This window comes from Wyeomyia smithii, chromosome 3 (genome assembly GCF_029784165.1).
Source record: "Wyeomyia smithii strain HCP4-BCI-WySm-NY-G18 chromosome 3, ASM2978416v1, whole genome shotgun sequence".
Taxonomy (NCBI): Eukaryota; Metazoa; Arthropoda; class Insecta; order Diptera; family Culicidae; genus Wyeomyia; species Wyeomyia smithii.
In genome coordinates this window covers 32,037,862-32,059,149 of record NC_073696.1, presented here as the reverse complement: position 1 = coordinate 32,059,149, position 21,288 = coordinate 32,037,862, and the positions used below count along the sequence as shown (strand labels likewise).

Sequence of the window (21,288 nt, the reverse complement as noted above, 5' to 3'; positions counted from 1 at the left end):
ACTAAACAACGTGAAACATGCAAAATTATGACTTTTTATGCTGAATTTGCCTCTAAATCAAAATTCAAAGCGATGACATGTGGTTATTTTTTCATTAAAATGTTTGTTAGCGTTCAGGAAAGACATTTGAGGAAAAGTAAAAAGTATCTGATTACTAAAACTTGAGATATTATTCACAAAACTACGTAAAACATGCAAAATTATGACTTTTTATGCTGAATTTGCCTCTAAATCAAAATTCAAAGTGATGACAAGTGATTATTTTTTAATTAAAAAGTTTGTTAACGTTCAGGATAGACATTTGAGGAAAAATAAAAAGTATCTGATTATTAAAACTTGAGATAGTATTCACAAAACTACGTAAAACATGCAAAATTATGATTTTTTATGGTGAATTTGCCTCTAAATCAAAATTCAAAGCGATGTTATGTGGTTATTTTTTCATTAAAATGTTTGTTAACGTTCAGGAAAGACATTTGAGGAAAAATAAAAAGTATCTGATTACTAAAACTTGAGATATTATTCACAAAACTACGTAAAACATGCAAAATTATGACTTTTTATGCTGAATTTGCCTCTAAATCAAAATTCGAAGCAATGACATGTGGATATTTTTCCATTTAAATGTTTGCTAACGTTCAGGAAAGACATTTGAGGAAAAATAAAAAGTATCTGATTACTAAAACTTGAGATATTATTCACAAAACTACGTAAAACATGCAAAATTATGACTTTTTATGCTGAATTTGTCTCTAAACCAAAATTCAAAGCGATGACATGTGATTATTTTTTCATTAAGAAGTTTGTTAACGTTCAGGAAAGACATTTGAGGAAAAATAAAAAGTATCTGATTACTAAAACTTGAGATATTATTCACAAAACTACGTAAAACATGCAAAATTATGACTTTTTATGCTGAATTTGCCTCAAAATCAAAATTCAAAGCGATGACATGTGATTATTTTTCCATTGAAATGTTTGTTAACGTTCTAGAAAGACATTTGAGGAAAAATAAAAAGTATATGATAACTAAAATTTAAGATATTATTCACAAAACTACGTAAAACATGCAAAATTATGACTTTTTATGCTGAATTTGTCTCTAAACCAAAATTCAAAGCGATGACATGTGATTATTTTTTCATTGGAATGTTTGTTAACGTTCAGGAAAGACATCTGAGGAAAAGTAAAAAGTATCTGATTACTAAAACTTGAGATATTATTCACAAAACTACGTAAAACATGCAAAATTATGACTTTTTATGCTGAATTTGCCTCTAAATCAAAATTCAAAGTGATGACAAGTGATTATTTTTTAATTAAAAAGTTTGTTAACGTTCAGGATAGACATTTGAGGAAAAATAAAAAGTATCTGATTATTAAAACTTGAGATAGTATTCACAAAACTACGTAAAACATGCAAAATTATGACTTTTTATGGTGAATTTGCCTCTAAATCAAAATTCAAAGCGATGTTATGTGGTTATTTTTTCATTAAAATGTTTGTTCAGTTCAGGAAAGACATTTGAGGAAAAGTAAAAAGTATCTGATTACTAAAACTTGAAATATTATTCACAAAATTACGTAAAACATGCAAAATCATGAGTTTTTAGCTGAATTTGCCTCTTAATCAAAATTCAATGCGATGACATGTGATTACTCTTTTAAAATGTTCGTTCGTTTTGAGGAAAAATAGAAGGTTTCTTAATGCTAAAACCCATCAAAAATGAATATAAAATCGGAAAAATTATCAACCACGAATGCTTTACTATCTATTTCTGTGTTCTGATGTATACTTTCGATCGACAATTAGTTTTATTGCAGCTGATGTGTGTAAATCGGTTAGGAAGAAAAATATCATTTGCATAGCAAAAGACACAACTATGGGTCGCTTTCGGCATTCAAGATCATTTAGTCTATAAAATCCTTAAAAAAAAGTTATCTAAAAAGCTATTTCATTGTTGTAAAAGCTTGATCATTTCATTAAGTCGTGATGTATTATCATGCAAAAGTAATAAAAACACCGCAAAATGTAGCATTTCTACAATTATGGGTCACTTTACTTAATGCACGGAGCAGAATTATTTTTTTCGGTGACATATTCAAAATTAAATCATTTCAATCGTATGAATAAGGTTACAAGTGAGTGCCAATAAAAATAGAAATAAAAAATTACGACTTCCGGTTTCAGCAAAATAACCTAAAGAGCTATTTGGCCAACAATTTCAATACTTCCAAAAGTAGAACTCCTTACGTTTTGAAATCCAAAATGGCGACTTCCAGTTTCTGTAAATCAGCCTTAAATCACAAAATGCAATCCAATAAGGAAACATCCGTTCTGTGCGTTCTCGGAATATTGAAGTACTAAAAGTGATGATGGACATATAAGATGTGAAATATTTTTTAAGTGGGTTGAGCTAACGCAACAATGAAGCATAAAAAAAATCTTGGCTTCGAAACCTTTGATCCCGTGCATCGCCGGGAGCGTTCAACTAGTCAAGTATAAATAAAGTGAAGCGGTGATGTTTTAGAAGCAAGCTGGTCCGATCATGGTTCAATGCTGGATCATGATACAAAACAGGCCTTCGCGCTTCACCAATAGTTCCAACTTTAAAGAAAATATTTCGTTTAAAAAGTGTTTCTACATTGAATTTAGGTGTTACAGTAGCATATTACTGGAAAATATACTGCAATCTTTAAATATTTGATTCTAAAATCACTGTTTGAACGCAAGACTTGATAACAATTGAAAGAGCAAACTGTGCTCGAAAGTAGCTCATTTTTTTAACTTTTTAAAAAAAAGTAATACTCAAGCAATCTGAATGAAACCTTCTGAACATCATCAAAAGAAGTTGTTTGACGATGCTACTACATATTTGATACTGTTTTTTATTTAATAGTTATGAAATCTCGCATATACAAAAATGGTCCGATCATGGTACATTTTCTGACTGGTCCGATCATGATACAACATTCTGCATGCATTTTAATTGTTGTAGAAGCATTTTATTAAAAAAAAAATATACTGCATTTTTTAAATATTCAATTTCATTATCGCAGCTTGAAAACAGAGTAGTATGATCGAATTGTGCTCGAAAATGGATCATTTTTAAAAACTCAAACATTCTTAATGAAACTTCCTGAACATCATCAGAGTTTTTTTTTGAAGATACTGGTAAATATTGGAAGTGATTATGGTACATTTTCGAACCAATCCGATCATGATACACTTCCAATTAAAAATCAAATTCCCCGTTCGAAACCGTCACTGCACATTTCGGGAAGCACGTTCCCGCTACCAGAGTCGTGTATTTAATTACTGGCCACGCCATGTGAGGTTGCGTCGTACATACACGTTCGGGGGGAAAAAACGTCAACATCGACCGATGACGACGACGACGACGACAGCGCCAACGACCGGTTGAGTAAATCATAATTCGATTTGCAAGTTAATTATGCACGTTTTCCTCACCGATGCACCCTCGAATTGGCGGTGCTGTACCTTCGCCCGCAAGCACACAGGCACCGATACAGTTGTTGTCGGTTGGTCTCATGTTGGCAGTGGTTGCGCGTTGAACTTGAGGGTGATGTTCGGTTTTATGTTTCCACTTTTTCGCTATTTTCAATGCCGCGCGGCAGACTGTCCGACTGGTTGGTGCATTTTTTTTCTCTTTAGCTGGCAGGTACCGGTTGCGCATTAGGTTTTTATGCAAACCAACGTTTAAAATGCAATTCAAAATCAGGTTGTTAAGTAGCGTCACGACAGGATGTCTACAGTAGTGGGCTAATAAAAATGGTACTTACTCCTCCTAAATTTTGCGACCGCGTCAGATTGGCACTTTTGATGTGCGTTGAATCGGATGACGCGTTTGAAATCTGTGAGGTGTTCATCACCGAGCCGCCATACTCGGAGTTTGTTACGCTGCTGTTGAACATGTCGTAATTGATTTCTGACTCGCTGTCGCTGACGGTGCGCTGTTTTTCGGACATTCTGATGATTATACCGCCGCCGGTAGCGCCAATACTGGCAGCTTCCGGTTGAGTAGCAGCGGTGGCTCCCCCTCCAAACTGATAGTGTTTACTGGTGTTACTCATCATGGTGATGTTGCCGAGGATGGTGAACTGGGATTCTACAATGGATCGGTTGACCGTTTGTTGTTTGACAGTTGCACTGTCGGCTGAATGTTTGTTCGAGTGCTTCTTGGAAGACTGAGCGCGATCGCCTACTATGCCGCTGCAGTCCAGTGGAGCAAGCTTCCGGCACCGGTCGTGTCACTTTCCAAGCAACACATCTTAACTGGTGTTTGATTCTGTAAAGAGAAAGTAAAAATTGGTATCATCAATAAATCAGTCTACCAGATGTACCAGGTGGGCATAAATGAACGATAGACAGGCGACAATACGACAGCGCAGCGGGGAGAAAGGTGAGTGTGTAGTACAAACAAAAGATAAAAGCAATTCGATTTTTATCCATCTTACAGTAGGACGACTGCTCCTTTCCCTTCCGACGCTCGGACCGGAACGCTTCAGCCGGAAAGCCGCACTGCTCACTGATTGCATATCGGGTTCACCGTCAAGAGGTATGTCAACGTTTACATTGCACCCTTTCGGGTGTCTGCCCGCTTGTCTGGTGTGCATCGAACCCCAACCGCTGTCGGACGAATGAATTCGTCTTGTAGGGTGACCTGATGTCACAAGGTTTGTTTGCTAATTGGGTTTGGTTTACGTCAAAATAATAAATATGTTAATATTTACCGCTTTATAGAATAATTTCACTTCAAAACTGATCTTTGATCTAAAGTAAAGTATATCGTAGAATCTTATCCGTCTCTTTCTCTGAGCCACCCTTCTGTGCACTTTTCATAACGACTCGCCCATGCTCGGGCAAATAGTCCAAATTGCCTCCGGTGTTGTCTTTTCTCGGTCGGTTGGATCCTACGGAAAAGGCTGCAATCTCTGCTCGTTTTCTGACTGTAGCTATACTGCCGTCCTACGCATATTTGTCTCATGTTTACTTTCTATCGATCTTCATTTTTCTTCACCAAACAGGGTTTTTTTAAACATAATTCAAGAATTATTCAAAATAATATTGTGTAAAGTTGCGAACGAACTCGAAGTTTTTAGGTGAGATGAAGAATATTCTGTTTTTGAAATAAAATCAGAAGAGCAAATCAAACTGAACCCGGCCGATAATACATTCGACCTGAGGAAGCTGTCAATTACCCTATTTCTTACATTTACAAAGAAACATTTTCTTCATTTTATTTTTCCAATCCAATGTACCACATTGTTAATCTAGATATCACCGCTCTAATCCATTATTGTCGAATTAGTTATTGTGAAACTTTGAAACATGGGACAAATCTGCGTAGAACGGTAATGTATCACACTACCACTGCAGAGCGCTCCGGTTGCTTACCAAAGTCAATTCATGCAGATTGTTCACCTTACCCTATACTTACTGTATAAATTGCCCTCTGTCTCCTCGCCCCACCCGCCGGGGTGTTATTGCCTTGGGAAAGCACGTGTAAACGACGGAACCCACCCCCTGACGCCTCCAAAGATTGCACTTGAGCTACCTCGCACATACACGACACCCCAGGAATCATACATCGTTGGCCCACAGGAGTGATTTAATGCATATTTAATAGTCTGTTTGCTGTAGACAACGTGGCGAAACAGTGCTGCCTTCTCCCCACAAAAAACATCGTTAATGCTACAATCCAACAAAATTCCACTTCTTTTACAAAACTGCAACACGGTTGCCATCACTGCGCCCCAACCCAAGCACCAGAATACGTTTGTATAGTGCAGTGACAAAACAAATTTACATTGAGGGCTGTGATTCTTCCGGATGTTCGTCCATGGGGACCTCTCGTTCTCTAGAAATCCATTAGTCAAATTTGCAATATCTTGAAAGTGTAAATAAAGCTCTCTGGGTACCTTTTCAAGCAGATTAAAATCACGCGTTTCAATAGCGGCTTGCCTGTTGCTACCACGACACTAAACGTGATATTAAATATTCACGACCGGCCCATCATAGAGGTTTCCATTTTTAATTGGGTTTTCTAGGTTATCGTCATCAGCATTGGATACCCTTAAATTGGCGGTAGTGCCATTGCCAAAAAAAAAAAAATGAAAAAGTAGTGGTATAAATTTGGTGCTGCATTCGTAGTTCATAATTCATCGTTACCCTCCTTGATGGGGTGCAGCAGTTTTGTTTGGTTGAAGGTGCTACGTGATGTGAAACCGGTTATATGTGAGTGATAACCAATCAGTTCAACCGTCACGTATATCGCTTGCAAATTTAGTTAGGGGTAATTACGTCTAGCCATCGGCAGCGCCAAAAAAATGCGGAGTTTCTTATAATTACCAGCAGCTGCTTGAGAAGGTAATAGCGTCTACGACGCAGTTTTAGTTGTTCATTAAAAGTTTTAAAACAAACGTTGAATAATAAAGATGTTTACTTCTGAATAATAAATTCTACTCAACAATGGATAATAATGCAGCTGGTGACAGCAATTTCCATATTAATTTAACCAACCTGTTGTACAAGTATGCCGGTCGAAAAACTGAACCGATCGCTCATCAGAGAGGCTAAATGGTATCCGTTCCGCAGGTTTAATACACGATGGTAATCTACTAGGTGTCTGGTGGTTTGTATTGAGCCGCTTTCACGCCACTCTGGCAGAGAAAAACCGGTGGAAATAAATACCCATCAGAAGGTACCTCTACATACTACGGTACCGTACGATATTGAACGATGACGAATTGCTGCCAGGGGCAGTAGGTGAGCTGATTTATGATTTTATTAAGAGCAGACTATGGCGGCCGTTTTATGCCGATCAACCATTCGTCACAGCAGCCGGAAGCTTGGTCGGGTGATGGTGGTAACAGCAACGCCGTTCGATCTTAAGAAATATTGGCTAACTGGTTAGTGGTAATGTTTCAATGCTTCTCAAAAATGTTTAGTATGAATAAAATATGTCACATGATCTTTAATCATGGTATCTATTCAACTTTAGAAAAAATATTTCTCGATTTTTCCGAAAATTCGATTTATTCGGTATGTTGTCTCTAAATTTTTTCAGTCCATACTCGCTCACCCGACCAGTTAGTACCTGTGATATGGTTTTTTATAGTTCTAAACGGCGATTGTCACAGAAATTAGTTTTTTATTTCAAAACAAAATTTTAGATAGAACAAAATTATACAATAAAGAGCATTCTCAGAGAATAATAATCTAACTGAATTTAAATCGCATTTCAGACTTTTTGATACCTTAAAAAAAAGAAAAAAGAAAATCGTTAAAAACTTTCTACTAATTTTTTGAGCAAATGAGTCGCATATTTCAAGCATATGACCAAATCAAAGGCCAGAAACTGCCATACAAATATACTTGTTTATTTTTTATTTAGCATGCCGTCATAATGACATGGCCAGATTTACAAGTTTCTCTAATTCACTCGATTATTAGCTGCCGCTCTCCATTCCCTGGGACACCATGTACTCTCTGCCAGATCTAACTTAAATATACCTGTTAGTATTAGAATAAGAGGGAAAAATTTAGGGATAATATAAAAAAAAAACTTTATTTTCGAATGCACAAGAAGTTATTGCTGTAGAGAAACTGATGAATAATTAGTGGAGTTTTATAAGGACCGAGAAAGAATTATTAGGGGAAACAAATTCTAACAAAAAAAAATTTCACGTTGAAAATGTTTCATAGACAAGTTTTTGTTAGAAAACTTTTTTCCTTTTAGTGTCTATTTTGAAATGTACAGAAGAGTTTTAGTCAACCAAATTTTCCATCGAAAAAAAGTAATTTCAAAGATATCTGAGTTGACTGTTTATTTTAAATACTTTTTGTTTATAAACCAAATGTCCTTTATTGTGGGATCTCCAATTCTAATTTTACAATATAGCAATTCTATAAGAAATGTTTTAATGTTTTATGTTTTAAAATTTCAATATTTTTTCTCAATTATTATTGTGGCTGAAAATTTGCATAGATGTTTCTTTGAACTAAAAACGTCATCCGGAATATCAAAGAAAATTTTATCCGGAAAATCAAAGAAAATAGTTATCCGGAACATCAAAGAAAATTTCACTGCGGATAATTGAGTTTTCCGGTTTATCGTATCACAAAAAAATCATTCAAATTTGCAATCAACGAGCCTAAAACAATTGTTTTCTTTCGTTATTTTACTTGTATAATGCATAGCGTAGCCAGAAGTTATTTTCTTAAAAAAAGAACAAGAGCAAACAAAAACTTATTAGCAAATAAATCAGCCATTGATTGATTTCACTTTTCTCGGACATGTCCAAAATATGCCAAAAGGGGCAGAAATGGTAATAAATATTCCAAAAGTAATAGAAAAGGCAAAATATTTAAAAGAAATTAAAAACAAACAGAACCATAAAATTAATCCGGATAATCGAGTCCAAAATTCCAAATCGAGTCTCCGGAAAATCAAATACGACCTGTATTAGTAATTTGTTTGGCGTAGAACTACTTTTCTCAGGAAGTTCGGCTACATAGAAGTGTAAAATGAAATGTAAAAACAGAAAAAGGGACGAAATTTGTCCCTTCTTAAATGCTTTTGAATCGCTTAGTTTTCAACGTATCCCCTTCACACTCGATATTAAATTAAACAACAAACTGTCCTTTTGAGGACAAATTAAATACTAAATTTAAAGAGTTAAGGTCGATTCACGACCTATGAATATCACCGGGATGATTCGGCAATACTCTTATAAGCTTGCATTTGGCCATCTTTGGGCATTTTTCAGGAACTGGAAGTCAACATCTTGAATTAAAAAATGACCGTGAATCGACACCAGATGCCGTTTTAAATCTTTTCAGGTACTTAAACAGTGTTGGGTTATTGTTATTGATACAAACAACAAACAACCTTATGTCGTTCAAAGTTAATCTATTCGAATCAAGACTGATTTTTGAGAAGAGTTTATGTAAAAATGATATTGATGATTACAAATATTTCTAAAGCTAGAACGGTTTGTTCGATCGGTGTGACGTCTTCGGCAAAGTTGAAGAGATCAATCAAAGAAATTGTTATCGGTTTCCGTTATACTCTACTAATTTTTTTGGAAATAAATATTGAAATTCAGTCCGCAAATATATATTTCGACTGTGACGTACAGTCTTCCTCAGTGCTTATGTGGACTGGAGCACTGAGGAAGACTGTACGTCACAGTCGAAATATATATTTGCGGACTGAATTTCAATATTTATTTCCAAAAAATTTAGTAGAGTATAACGGAAACCGATAACTATTTCTTTGATTGATCTCAATCACTCTGCTAAGACGCTCGTTATAGATTTTCTAGATTTGAAAGTTGAAGAGGATAATTTTGTCTCTTCGAAAAAAAGATGTTTTGTTCAAGAAAAAAATACAAATAATTATCTCAAGAAACTAAGTTTTGAGAATCTTTTTTTTTCTTATGAAAATTACAAAAGGTTAGCTTAGTGCCTGTTAATGATAAACAATATTTAGAGAGCCATTTATTTCAGCTTCGATTCATTTTATTCATCCGCTGTACAAAAAAAAACAATAAAAATACTTTTTTTTTAAATTTTAATTTTTTATTTTCATTTTCATTAAAAGCAGACAGTGGCAATGTCGTTTTCGCAGAAAAATTCAGATTTTCGTAAAGCGGGTTTTTTGATAAACTTGTTTTGTAATAACATTTTTCTGTTTCTCTCTTAAATTTTGTTTTGTGCCACGGCATTAAGGGTATCGAACGTCTTCTGTAGTGGTTTCTTTTGGCAGGTTTTTGCATTAGACTTCTTCAGAAAACTTACCGAAGAAAATTACTGCAAACGACGTTCGATATACCCTATATAAATCATATCATATTTTAAAAGCAACATCAATATCGCATGTAGCGCCAGTAGCGGTCTCGATCAACTAGATTAGTTGAGAGAATTCGTTATCGATATTGTTTTTGGCACATTTTGCATGTTGTAGGATAAGTACAACGATACATCGTGCCTCAGTGCTGAATCAAGAAAATTTCCAGCTCGAAAAGACTCCTCGACCTGGTCGGGAATCGAACCCGATACCACAACCGTATGGGAGAGCTAGCCGACCGACATCGCTAACCACGGGGGCCACACGTATGCAGAACTTTTTGTTTTTATCATAATTTTTTGCTGTAAAATCTCAAATAAATAGGTTTTAATATTTTCAAATAGAAGTTCAAACAATTTTCCAAAATTTGCTACGCATCGCAACTCTTTATGCAAGGACCACAAAGAACCAGGGATACCAGATATGCATATTTGTTTGCAAAACGTAGACTCTTAGAGTCCGCGTGTAGATTTTTATTGATTCGCAGATATTTGCAGTTTTTCCATAGTTTCTGCAAATTTTTGTCAGAGTCTTCTTATGTTTCCACTGGCTTTCCCAAAATGTATGCAGATTTTTACCGATTTCAATCAATTTTTTCCGATTTTTCGAGTAGTTGCAGACATTTTTCAAAGACATCTGGAACCTCTGGTAAGAATCAACATGGATTTTTTCGGGGACGTGCAGCGGAAACAAATTTCGTTAAATTCATATCATTCGAAATTGAAAACATTGGCCCTAAAGCTCAAGCTGTTACAGTGTACACTGATTTAAAATTTGCCTTCGATACTGTTAATCATACCATTCTTTTGTCCAAGTTAGAGCAACTTGGCTACACTGTCCGTTTTTGAGAATGGATGGAATCGTATCTTGTTCATAGACAATTTTTTGATCGAATTGGAGACTGTCATTCTGTCATTTTTTGAAATTGCTCAGGAGTACCCCAAGGCAGTAATCTTGGCCCATTGCTATTCTCCATCTTTGTTACGGATGTAGCAGTGTTTCTCAATGGGGGAAGGAAAACAGTTTTTTGCTGACGACTCAAAAATATTCGTAGTCGTCAGGAGCCTTGAGGATTGCAGGGAGTTGCAAAATTTACTGAGTTTGTCGAAAATGCGATGTTATCAGCTTTCATCGTACAAGAAATGCTTTGCCCAATGGTTACGTGATTTCTGTTACAAAACTCCAAAGAACGGAACAAGTAAAAGATCTGGGTGTAATACTGGATGAAAAATTTTCATCAAAACCTCACATTTCTACTTCCACTGACAAAGAAAATCGTCAGTTGGGTTTCAAATTTGAAATTGCTCGTGAATTTGATGACCAACTCTGTTTAAAGCGTGAGGAAAAGCACCAGAAAGACAATTTTTTCGAAAAATTTTTATTCGAGATTACACCAGATCTCGACGTTTCATGCATTGCTGAAATATTTGGCAAATATCGACGATTTCATGTACAGGTCGGACTCGCCTATCCGGAGTTTCAAAAACATTATATTGATTATCTCAAAGATGTAAAAATGAAATAAAATAAACCAAAACTACCAGAAAGACAGTTTTTGCTTCGAGAGATTAGAGGAAATATTTTCCAGAAAATATTGAATAAAATATTATTTGATTTATGTGTTTATCTGTTTTTATTTTCTTGAATGTTAGGGAGAATTGAGAAGTTACATATACAGACCCTGTTCAATTTTGACAACACTCATGATTTTTGACACAACCGGCACAGGCCTGCTTGTGGTTCTAAGTACTGCATTGATCATAGTCATTATATTACAGGAAAATATTCCGGCTATAAATCCGGAACCGGTTGACCATTTGCGGTTGTCCTCATCGGCAACAAAAAATCATAATACCTTGCTTTTGGAGGTTGTTGAGTAAGAATTGGTTGGAGGAACGACGAGGAAACTGCCAAAAATGAACTGCAAAAATAAAACGGGGCTTGTACCGTTACAATTTTGAACAACCCCGAACCTCCCAATGACCCGGAAGACAAAAGTACGTTTAGAAATACAGAAAAAAAAATACTCCGGATAATCGAGCCCCCGGATAATCGAGTCCGACCTGTACTACTACCTGTGCTTTTTTTTCATTAGTCGAAAGAGTGAAACTTTGACCGCTTTGAGGCACGTGCTCCTGAAGTCCGATTGGGCTGAATTTTGGGTAGCTACTCTTTTCAAGACGATGAAACTTCTGAACCCTACTTCTAAGCGATATTCGAAGGCCAAAATTTTCCCATATATTCTATTAGTTTCAAGCATGCAAATTTTTCAAGTTCTCAAGTTACAAATCGAATTTTTCAAAAAAAAAAAAACTGAATTTGAGGTAACGCCAGTTTTCAAAGTTTCAAACATTCATTTCTAAGGCATCAAAAAAAATTTCTTCAACGATATTTTTCGTGAAACTTTACCCGCTTTCAGGCACGTGTTCCCAAAACCGGATTGAGCTGAAATTTTGCATGGAGGCTTTTTCCGGAAAGACGAAACTTTTGAGCACTACTGCTAAGCGATATTCGAAGGTCAATTTTTTTTTCATACAATTCTTTGCCGCCCTAATGTATACCTATCAAAGAACCGTCTCTGCCGAAGTGCGTTTACCCCCTCGAGGGCACTCGAGATTGGTAATAGACAAATATTCAAACACTTTGCGAGTTACCTTCGCGCACAACATTGATCGATTCCGTCACTTACCACGGTGACACAACCCTTCCTTTTCGTCGCAGTCGTGGACATGCAGAGGTAAACTACTGTGAGGACCGTTACACCTCCTTCCTGGCTACTTCCTTTCTTACCCTAACGACCGTTAGGACTTAGCAGGCGCCGTTATCGATCTATACAAAGCAGAAGTTACTGAATTGTTGTATACTGTAGATGGTAAACTAATCCCAGGTAGTCATATACGTAGTTTTTTGTGCAACTTCACAAGCTCAGATCCATCACGGAGGAGCAACTATGAAATGTGTGGTCATCAAGCTAAAGTTCAAAGATCAACAATATGGACCAATGTTCCCAGTATTAAATTTTTATTTTCATCACTATAAAAGAAAATGATAAATTGAGTTAGTGCTATCGAATCAATAATTGTAAATGTGATTGTATTCGACCATTGAATTAACTTAACAAAAAGATTTTATTTATTGGTTTACGTATCAGTTATGTAAACCTGGAGGTCAGAAAGTGTTCAGTGCCACACCTGAATATACAGTTAGTCTAATTTAAAATTACATTTTGGATTTAGTAAAAATAATTCGAATTTAAATCAAGGAGATATGTTGATCCTCTGCAGTTTCACGAATTTCGCCAGTTTGTTATGCCTGCTCGATAGCGCAATCCAATAATTGACTAACAGATACAAAAATAGATCGCTTTTGCTCTAATGAAATGAATTACATTTAGTAAACCTGTGAATAACAAAATGTAGTTCATGATCAGCATATCAATAAGGGATACACCAGCTCGTAACTGCATGTGCCAATTTCTGTTACGGTATCGATTTTTTTGTTCTATTCGGATTGTACGACCACGCAATAGCTATATTATATCAAACAGACAAAGAGCTGAGTCATCATTATAACCAGCATCCGTTACTCATTGGAAAATTGCCAAATTGAAGTTTATTACTGATGGTATCGCATCGTTCGTCGAGAGAACCCCATTTTAGTTGACAATTCCATGCGTGTTGATTCGAATAAATCCTAGAGAAGGCGCCACAGCAATTGACCTGACCTCAATCATGAACATTTCTTTCGAACAATAGCAAACGTTTCTTATAATATGATGGGTAGTTGACCTATACTGGGACATTGTCGGTCAATTTTCGCCGGATAATTTCACTCGCATTTAGACAGCAATTTACGGCTGTGTTCCACACCGAAACAATGGCTGTACGAGCGAGAAGCCGCGAATGGCCCCAACTTGCGATAATGGCAGATAATGGTTAATTGAGTTTTCAACGCGCAGTCAATGATCCCTTCAACTTTCCATTTCCAAACAATCAACCAAAAAGCTTGGTCACCCTCTGTTTGCAGAGAAAAGCGAGACATTTCTTGGAACTTATGCGCAAAAACTCGCTTGGTAAATGATAAGTTTTTATATATTATTACAATTAAACGATGCTGCCTTCTAACGCGCTGTATGCAAGCTGAGCGGAATTTTCTTCTGATGCTGACCATGCAGCGAAAATATGAAGTTAATTTCGCTTCTTCAATTATTTGCTATTGGCTCGTCGTTTCTGTTGATTTTTCGACTCGTTTCAAGCTGTCCCATGTGAGTAATTGCAGCTTGGATGGTTATTGCACGTCATAAAATATTCACTGTGCGTTGACCGGGTAATGGCCCCGGTGAGCTCCGGCATTATAATCGTTAATCGCTCGCTTGACAGCAAAATCATGTGCCGGGGAAAGAGTATCAATTGCGGCGAAATGGCTTGTTGCTAAGACTTTCTACTTTCTTGTACCAAATTTAGATTGTCATGTGCCTATAAAAAATTATACTAACAATAAATTTGATACGGTTAACAGTAAAGTGTCGTTATCCTATATTCATAGGAGCCAATGTTTTTCTCTGCATCAAAAAATTAAGAGCAAATTAATACAAACATTAATTTTGCTATTAAGATTCTTGCAAACCGGACAGCATTTACTAGGCATAGATTTACAAGCATCGTTCCCAATAAATTACATCGGAAACATCACTTATACATGCAGTCCAAAGACAATAGCAGCAAAAACAAACGTCTCTGAAAGGGCACAGTTTCCAAGTAGAAAATTTATGCCCGCTGCATCAACTGTATGGCCTGTATGTAGTATTGGATATGCATCGACAAGAACTCATTGATGCCGGGCTCTGCCCGACTGCGATATCATGTTGGTACCGGCGAAAAGGAATAAACACATGGATATAAAAACCAAATAGAGCATAACTTTGTTAAATAAAAATAAAACATTCAAACAGAGGAAATATTTGCACTACTACTCTTCTATTGCTTTCTGCATCTGGAGGCGACTTGCCTTTCCCCTGTTGCTGCTGCATCCTTTCGCTAAGTTCGAGACGTTCATCTAAATCGTTCTCCTCCCCTCGCTTGGCCGTTCCTATTTGTTTGGTGCACAGTATGGATTGCTATTGCCTCCTAGTTTTCCTAGATTATTTGTGTCAGACCGGGTGTGATCTTCCGATGAGTTTTAGGGAAAGGGATGATAGTTCTCTAACGTCGTCGGTTGTGGCGCAAACATCCTGTAGCCGTGCTACTTTGTCGCGAGAACTCTTAAACGGGTGGGAGGAAAGGTGCGATAAAGTGGAACGATAGAATAAAAAATATATGATGTGATTAGTAGTTACTCATACGTTTAGAAACAAATTATTCAGTGATTAAACCGTAATCCGTATCACGAATGAGTCAGATTAAAAAAAAAAACGTCGAAGTAATTGTTTTAAAGTACAAGGCTTGTTATCAAGAACATTTTCGACAGTTTTTGCCTTCTAGCAGCAGGCCAGAGCACTGCAATGGCCGCTGCAATTAAAATCTGTGTTGCATTGATTTGGTCAGAATTGGTCGTACTATCTAGCTGTATGTCTACCAAAATTTTGGGCATTTTTAATATCAATTTTTTACAATAACAGAATAATAACTGTAAGGTTGAGAGACATTAACGAGAGTATTACCGATAAAATACAAATTTGTATGAAACCTAATCGGTTGTTGCTCAGAATCATAGGATGAAGTGACGGTAACCTCTACCTTTTGACGCAGTTTTAAAGTTTTTAAACTGGTCAAATTTTGTTGAATATTATTAACTGAAATGAGTAGTAAAAAACTGAATCTGTTTAAAGAACCTTCACGATTACATTTTACTGTTATTCTACATAGCGACCATGAGACTGATGGTTATTTCACTATAATCGAATTCAGTTGAAAAACTGTAGTTTGACAACCTTTGTTTGATTGAGAAATTGTCCAAGAGTAGTATGAAAATAATGAGACAATTGAAAATTAACTCTAAATATCATCTTCAATCCTGAATTGCGTTTTATGCATTTCCTTGAACATTTTATTTTAGAGAAACTAAGAATCCTTGAAAACGTTCCACAATAAACTTTCAGACATATTACATTGCGCAACAGAGCGAGATTTTTTGTCCTATTCTCTAAACAAAAAAATAATGAATAATTATTTTAAAGAGCTGCTCTACCACAAAAGATCAAAATAATGGTCGTAGTGGTCCAAATCTCACAAAAAAGAGCTGCTGTTTTTTATGTAAAATTAAGTCTATGAGAAAGTTCTTCTCTGAAAGGGGTTTTTGAAAATCTAAAATCGGAACATGCCACTAAATTATATCCCATTTCAAATGGTTATAACGCGGTCAGTTTTCAACGGACATCCGTCATTCTCGCAGCAATTGACAAAAATTGGACGACTACGCACGAATGCAGTAAATTGTAGTTTTCTGATTCTAATTATTTGAGTAATGAAAAATATCAAGCATTTTTTCCGGTTTCTGAAAAACAGCCCAAAGTGGCAAAATACCACCCAATATAAGAATTTCCAGAATCATAATTATGCCATGAGGCTGAACATCGACCCCAGATGCCATTTTAAAACCCAAAATGGCGACTTCTGGTTTTTGGGAACAGCCTAAAATGCCCAAATACCATTCCATTGGGATATCAATCTACTCCAGACAGGGTTTTGAATTTTGAAATGGTAACTTTTGGTTGCTGAGAAACAGTATAGAATTGTTACAAAATATTAAATATCTAAAAAAGTACCTTTTTTAAAAACCTAATCTGAAACGATCGATCGGCATTGATTTTCGAAGTAGTTTGGACTGTCAGAGGCGCAAAATTAACAGCAAAACCTGTCTCTGCGTGACCTTGTGAGTTCGTCTCACTTTACAACCTTCTAAATTCGCCGGTGAGTTACGCATACTCAATTTAAACAAGGCCAGTATAAAAATGATTGATTATGGTGCAAAGACAACGCGTAAGATTGGTATTGGCACTTAGAGATAATTTTTTAACATTGTAATCTGTATCTAGAAGAAAAAAAAAACACTCAAAAAACAAAATTCAGAGTGAAAATGTCAAAATACTTGAATTTTCACTTTTTTGTTTTTCATTTCACATCATTAAATTTTGTCAGATAGTAGTACATATTATCATTGTCAACGTGTAAAAAAACAAGCTTTAGGACAGCACTTTTTTCCGGCTTTGGTCGACCAGTGTTATCAAGCTTAAGAATCCTTCTCTCGTGCAATAGATTTTAAACAGCAAGTCGGTACACAAAATATGATAATACAAAAAAAAAACATTCCTTGCTCAGTCGGGTTAACCTATAAGCAAAGGCGTGATCTAGCGTCTGAAGACGTTACGTCTGAAGACGTAAGCGTCATCGTCGATAACGATAACAGACGGTATCGTTATCGGCGTTTACGATAAATTATCGATTAACAACCTTGGTTAGGGGCATCATTAGGAAGAAAGATGATAAGATCCAAGCGATACATTTCGACGGCGACGAAGACGAATACAAGGTAGACGAATCGACGCAGACGCAGTTCAAGGTCGAGCCAGATACGCGTGCCTAAAAAGCAAAAGCAATTCCGCCACAATTTCAACCCGAGAGTAAACACCGCGAAGCAACAACGGCTAAAATGGCAGGTGAAATACATTACGCCAGAAACTTATTAGGATGCTTAGACGAAACTATTTTCTGCATCCAAAAATGAAGAAAAACAGAGCTTCGGTGTTAAGTAAAGCTTCGAAAAAGCGCGCAAGATGAATAACGCTAGTAATTGGAATCCCTGCAGAGTAGGTCAAGAGCTTGACTGGATTATTTGACGGAATCACTGGCACTCACAAAACTCTTTACCGAGGTTTTTTATAAGGACGGAGAGTAGTTAACAAGGAGCGCAGCAGTATATGCGCCAAGAACGAGTATCATAATGCTTTCCACATCAGCTGACGAGAACCCCCCACAGCTCAAAATGCCCCACCCGTTCGATTTCTCCTGTCACTCGGCTCACAACGTATTAAACATCATTAAACAGGAGTCCACCGATGGCGAATGAAGACCAACCAGGAGCAGGATTTTCACGTACTTTACGTGAAAATCCTGCTCCTGGCTGTAAGAACTTCATTGTATTTTAACATACAAGAACCTGTGGTCAAAAGACAATCGATCGTACAATCGATTCGAATTCACGGGATAATGTAAGTAAAGAATACTGAAAACCAAGCTATTGAATAGCCAATCAAAAACTCTTGACCTTATGTAGAACGTTTCTGAAGACCGTAGCTTTCAAAGTGGTTGAACTCAGAACAACAAGAGTCCCTTGTCCTCCTGAACAACTATACTGAAATTTACAATTTTTTAGGATGTTGGATTCACGAGATAAATTATGTTCAAAATACTCCAAACTATACACACACTAGCGCCATCCAAGCCATAAGCCCTCAACCTCTTAAGTACCCATGCTGAAGACGACAACTTGTGGTCAGATTCACAAGATGAATTAGGTTCAAAATGTTCTAAACTATATGCACACCAGCATCACATTGCAGCTGCATTTCGGATCAAAACAAACTAGAAGGCCTTGATTTCCCAAACAACTTTACTGAAGATCGCAACTCTCAAGGTTGTCGGAATCACGAGATTAGGTGACGAGATTGATCAATCAATTTTAAGTATTGCTAAACTTTCAAGGGGTTATATACCTTTTTATTTTCCAAAAAATCGATTTTTTTGTTGCATTATTTTTAAGTACAACATCTTGAGAACATTTTTACAATTTTTTATAAAGATCTGAGCAATAGGGAGAAATTAATAGCGATTTGCAGCGCACCTCGCCGCATAAACTAAACTTGAAACTTTATACGCGTTTATCTCGGAATGGTGTTTCTCAAAAAATGACTGCCGTGTTTACGATTGCGGTGAATCTACTAAACCGATTTCCTCATCTTTTTTTTGTTCGTTATTAAATTCCCCGATCATTGAACGATCGATTTTTGATACACGAAGTTTAACTTTGCCGAAAAAACAATTTTATAATTTTATTGCAATTTTCAGCGCTCAAAACATGTTTTTTTCGGGAAAAACGTTCCAGTTTGCACTAAAAATAAAATGATACGATATGAGTTTTTTTTATTTCAGTTGATCTGCTGCGTCGCTATCTTAAACACCGCAAACCTCTACCAGAAAAAAGCATTTAGGGGAAACGGCCATTACTCCCCAAATAATTGGTATTTCTTATGAACAAACGTGTTTTGTTGCTGTTGAATAACTGAACTCTCAGAAAATTACTACTTTTATGCAATAAAAAAGGTGCTACATGCTTTACAAAACATCCAAACTTCGCTCATTTTTCTCGAGCAAAAAGGTATATAACCTCTTAAAGGTGCTACAATATTCAACCGGGGTGTTGCATTACTTAAAGAAGCGATTACAAACTTATGGCGGGTAATGTGAGTCTCTCTCTTTGAGGAGACTCACAGCATAATAAGATGGGGGCGGATGTAACGGTAACCTCGTTCCTCCTTCATTAACCACCGAAAACTTTACCATTACACTGAAACAGTAAGATCCCGGTCTCTTACGGATCATTTTATTATTCGGTCAAAGCCTGTACACAGCTTCCTGCTATGAGTGAGCTGCACATTGTTGTGCATGCGAACAGATATTAGACAGTAGGTCAACCAGTACGGCACTCAGTAGTGGCACTCAGCGAAATCCGACATCCAGAGCATCATTTAGTTGCCGCTTTAGTTGTGCTAGTCTAGTAAATTGTAACTGATAAAATTACGGTCGAGTGTGTGGTCAGCGTACGGGTCCGCGAAAATATCACATATTCCCGGTAGGGTAAATGATTTTCCTACAATGTTTAAAAATAGGGAATCATTTACTACCGTTCCAAGCATAACTGTCTCAGCGTCCAAAAAGTTTCCGGAGATGGAACAGTAATGCTTGAAATGGCAGTTTATGCTTCAAAAATGACCCCTGAAGAATAAACTTTAATATTTTCAGTTAAAAATTGTAACAAGTTCAGAATAATCACACCAAGAAAGAAGTTTGAATATCCTAATTTGTTAAAAATATGTGTTTGGCATAATTCTAACAAAAAATTTCAATAAATTTTGCAACCCTCGATGAAGAAAATCTTTTTTTCAATGCAAAAAATGGGGAAATCGAAGCCAACCCAACTTATTTATTTACTAATTCGTCAATCAGGGCAGACTACATACAGTTTTATTTGCATATATGATTAATCGAAGAGCAATAATTTACAGGTTTTCTGAGTGGTTTGTAGCTCAATATCTGATCATAATTGTTATATTTCTACATAGCGACCGTGTCAATAGCAAAAAAATCTTCTTTTTTTGTGGTATTTCACAGTTATTTTCTATACTGATCGAAAAGCTCATACTTCAGTAAAGTTTGTAAAGAATTTATGCGGAAAAAGTAGCTTAGAAACAGAGAAATCTATCGGATAAAACAAACACAAATGGACAATGGTGATTGTGAAATACGACCAGGCAATTTCTAAAGAACAACATCGTCAAATTGAAAACTCGAGATAAAATTACATTTTACTATGTCCACACTTGCCAGGAACAGAACTTGTCGTATGTCACTTTTAATGATGTAATCAGTCGGTTTGGAAAACTCAACGGACAATCCAAATAAGGCCATTAGTGAGGAAAAGCTACGCTTCCAAACTGCAGAAGCTGGCACCGACCTCTTAGCAAATCTCGATAGAATGTCTGTAAAATGCTGCGGCTAAAGGCCACAGTCGCCTCGACGTCGGCGTCGAAACGTGAGCGAAATGTCTGACCGCACTCACATTCGTGTGAATGCTTCGCTGAACAATCATATGGGCGGAAAAATGATTTGAATTCCAATGGTGAAAAATCCAGGGCTCAATTCATCTACGAGTGAGGGATTCTGTTTCACTGGAAGGTACAAGCAGCTGTAGAGTGATTTACTGTCTGGTTAATAATTATTTGCTACCTTGGACATAGTCCAGAAACGCTGCCGTAGGCGAAAATTTTCGGTGTCGAACGATCTGACGGTTTATCCATTTTCTTGGCACTGTGTTGGCAGTATAAAACGGTTCAAATTGGCTCCACTCGGTCCACCTCGGTTGGGCAGCTTTCACTTGTTCTACATGTGAAGCTTGAAAGCGAAATGAGGAGTCAATGCCGCCGTACGATTGGCAGTAACCGGCTTACCCGTCCGGACTCGATTAAAAAGCAACGGCAGTAGTGGCGGCAAAACACACCCGTAATAAGAGTTAGCGCAAGTATTGGAAAACAGGCTATGACGAGTGTCTCGATATTGAAACGAATTCGCAAAATCGATACATTGTACGTGCACAGGGCGACATTCTTGTATCTATATGCGGAAGCTTGCTGCGAAATGAT

General features: G+C 36.6%; 1 protein-coding gene and 1 long non-coding RNA gene across 5 annotated transcripts in view; one reads left to right on the top strand and one right to left on the bottom strand.

Moving 5' to 3' along the window:
• The window catches only part of LOC129727111 (GTPase-activating protein CdGAPr), a 135,168-nt gene that overhangs the window by 20,704 nt on the left and 93,176 nt on the right, over positions 1-21,288 (bottom strand). For 3 of the 4 annotated variants that reach the window (XM_055684584.1, XM_055684582.1, XM_055684581.1), the window contains one exon: positions 3,805-4,310. In XM_055684584.1, the coding sequence (XP_055540559.1) occupies positions 3,805-4,098 (294 nt within the window). In that variant the 5' untranslated portion in view covers positions 4,099-4,310. Of the gene's footprint in view, positions 1-3,804; positions 4,311-4,479; positions 4,589-21,288 lie in introns of those variants that run through there. The other variant, XM_055684583.1, reaches the window with a different exon arrangement.
• Positions 4,156-4,770, top strand: LOC129727114 (uncharacterized). The gene is made up of 2 exons (XR_008728482.1): positions 4,156-4,424; positions 4,482-4,770. It is a non-coding gene; the product is annotated as an uncharacterized LOC129727114 (long non-coding RNA).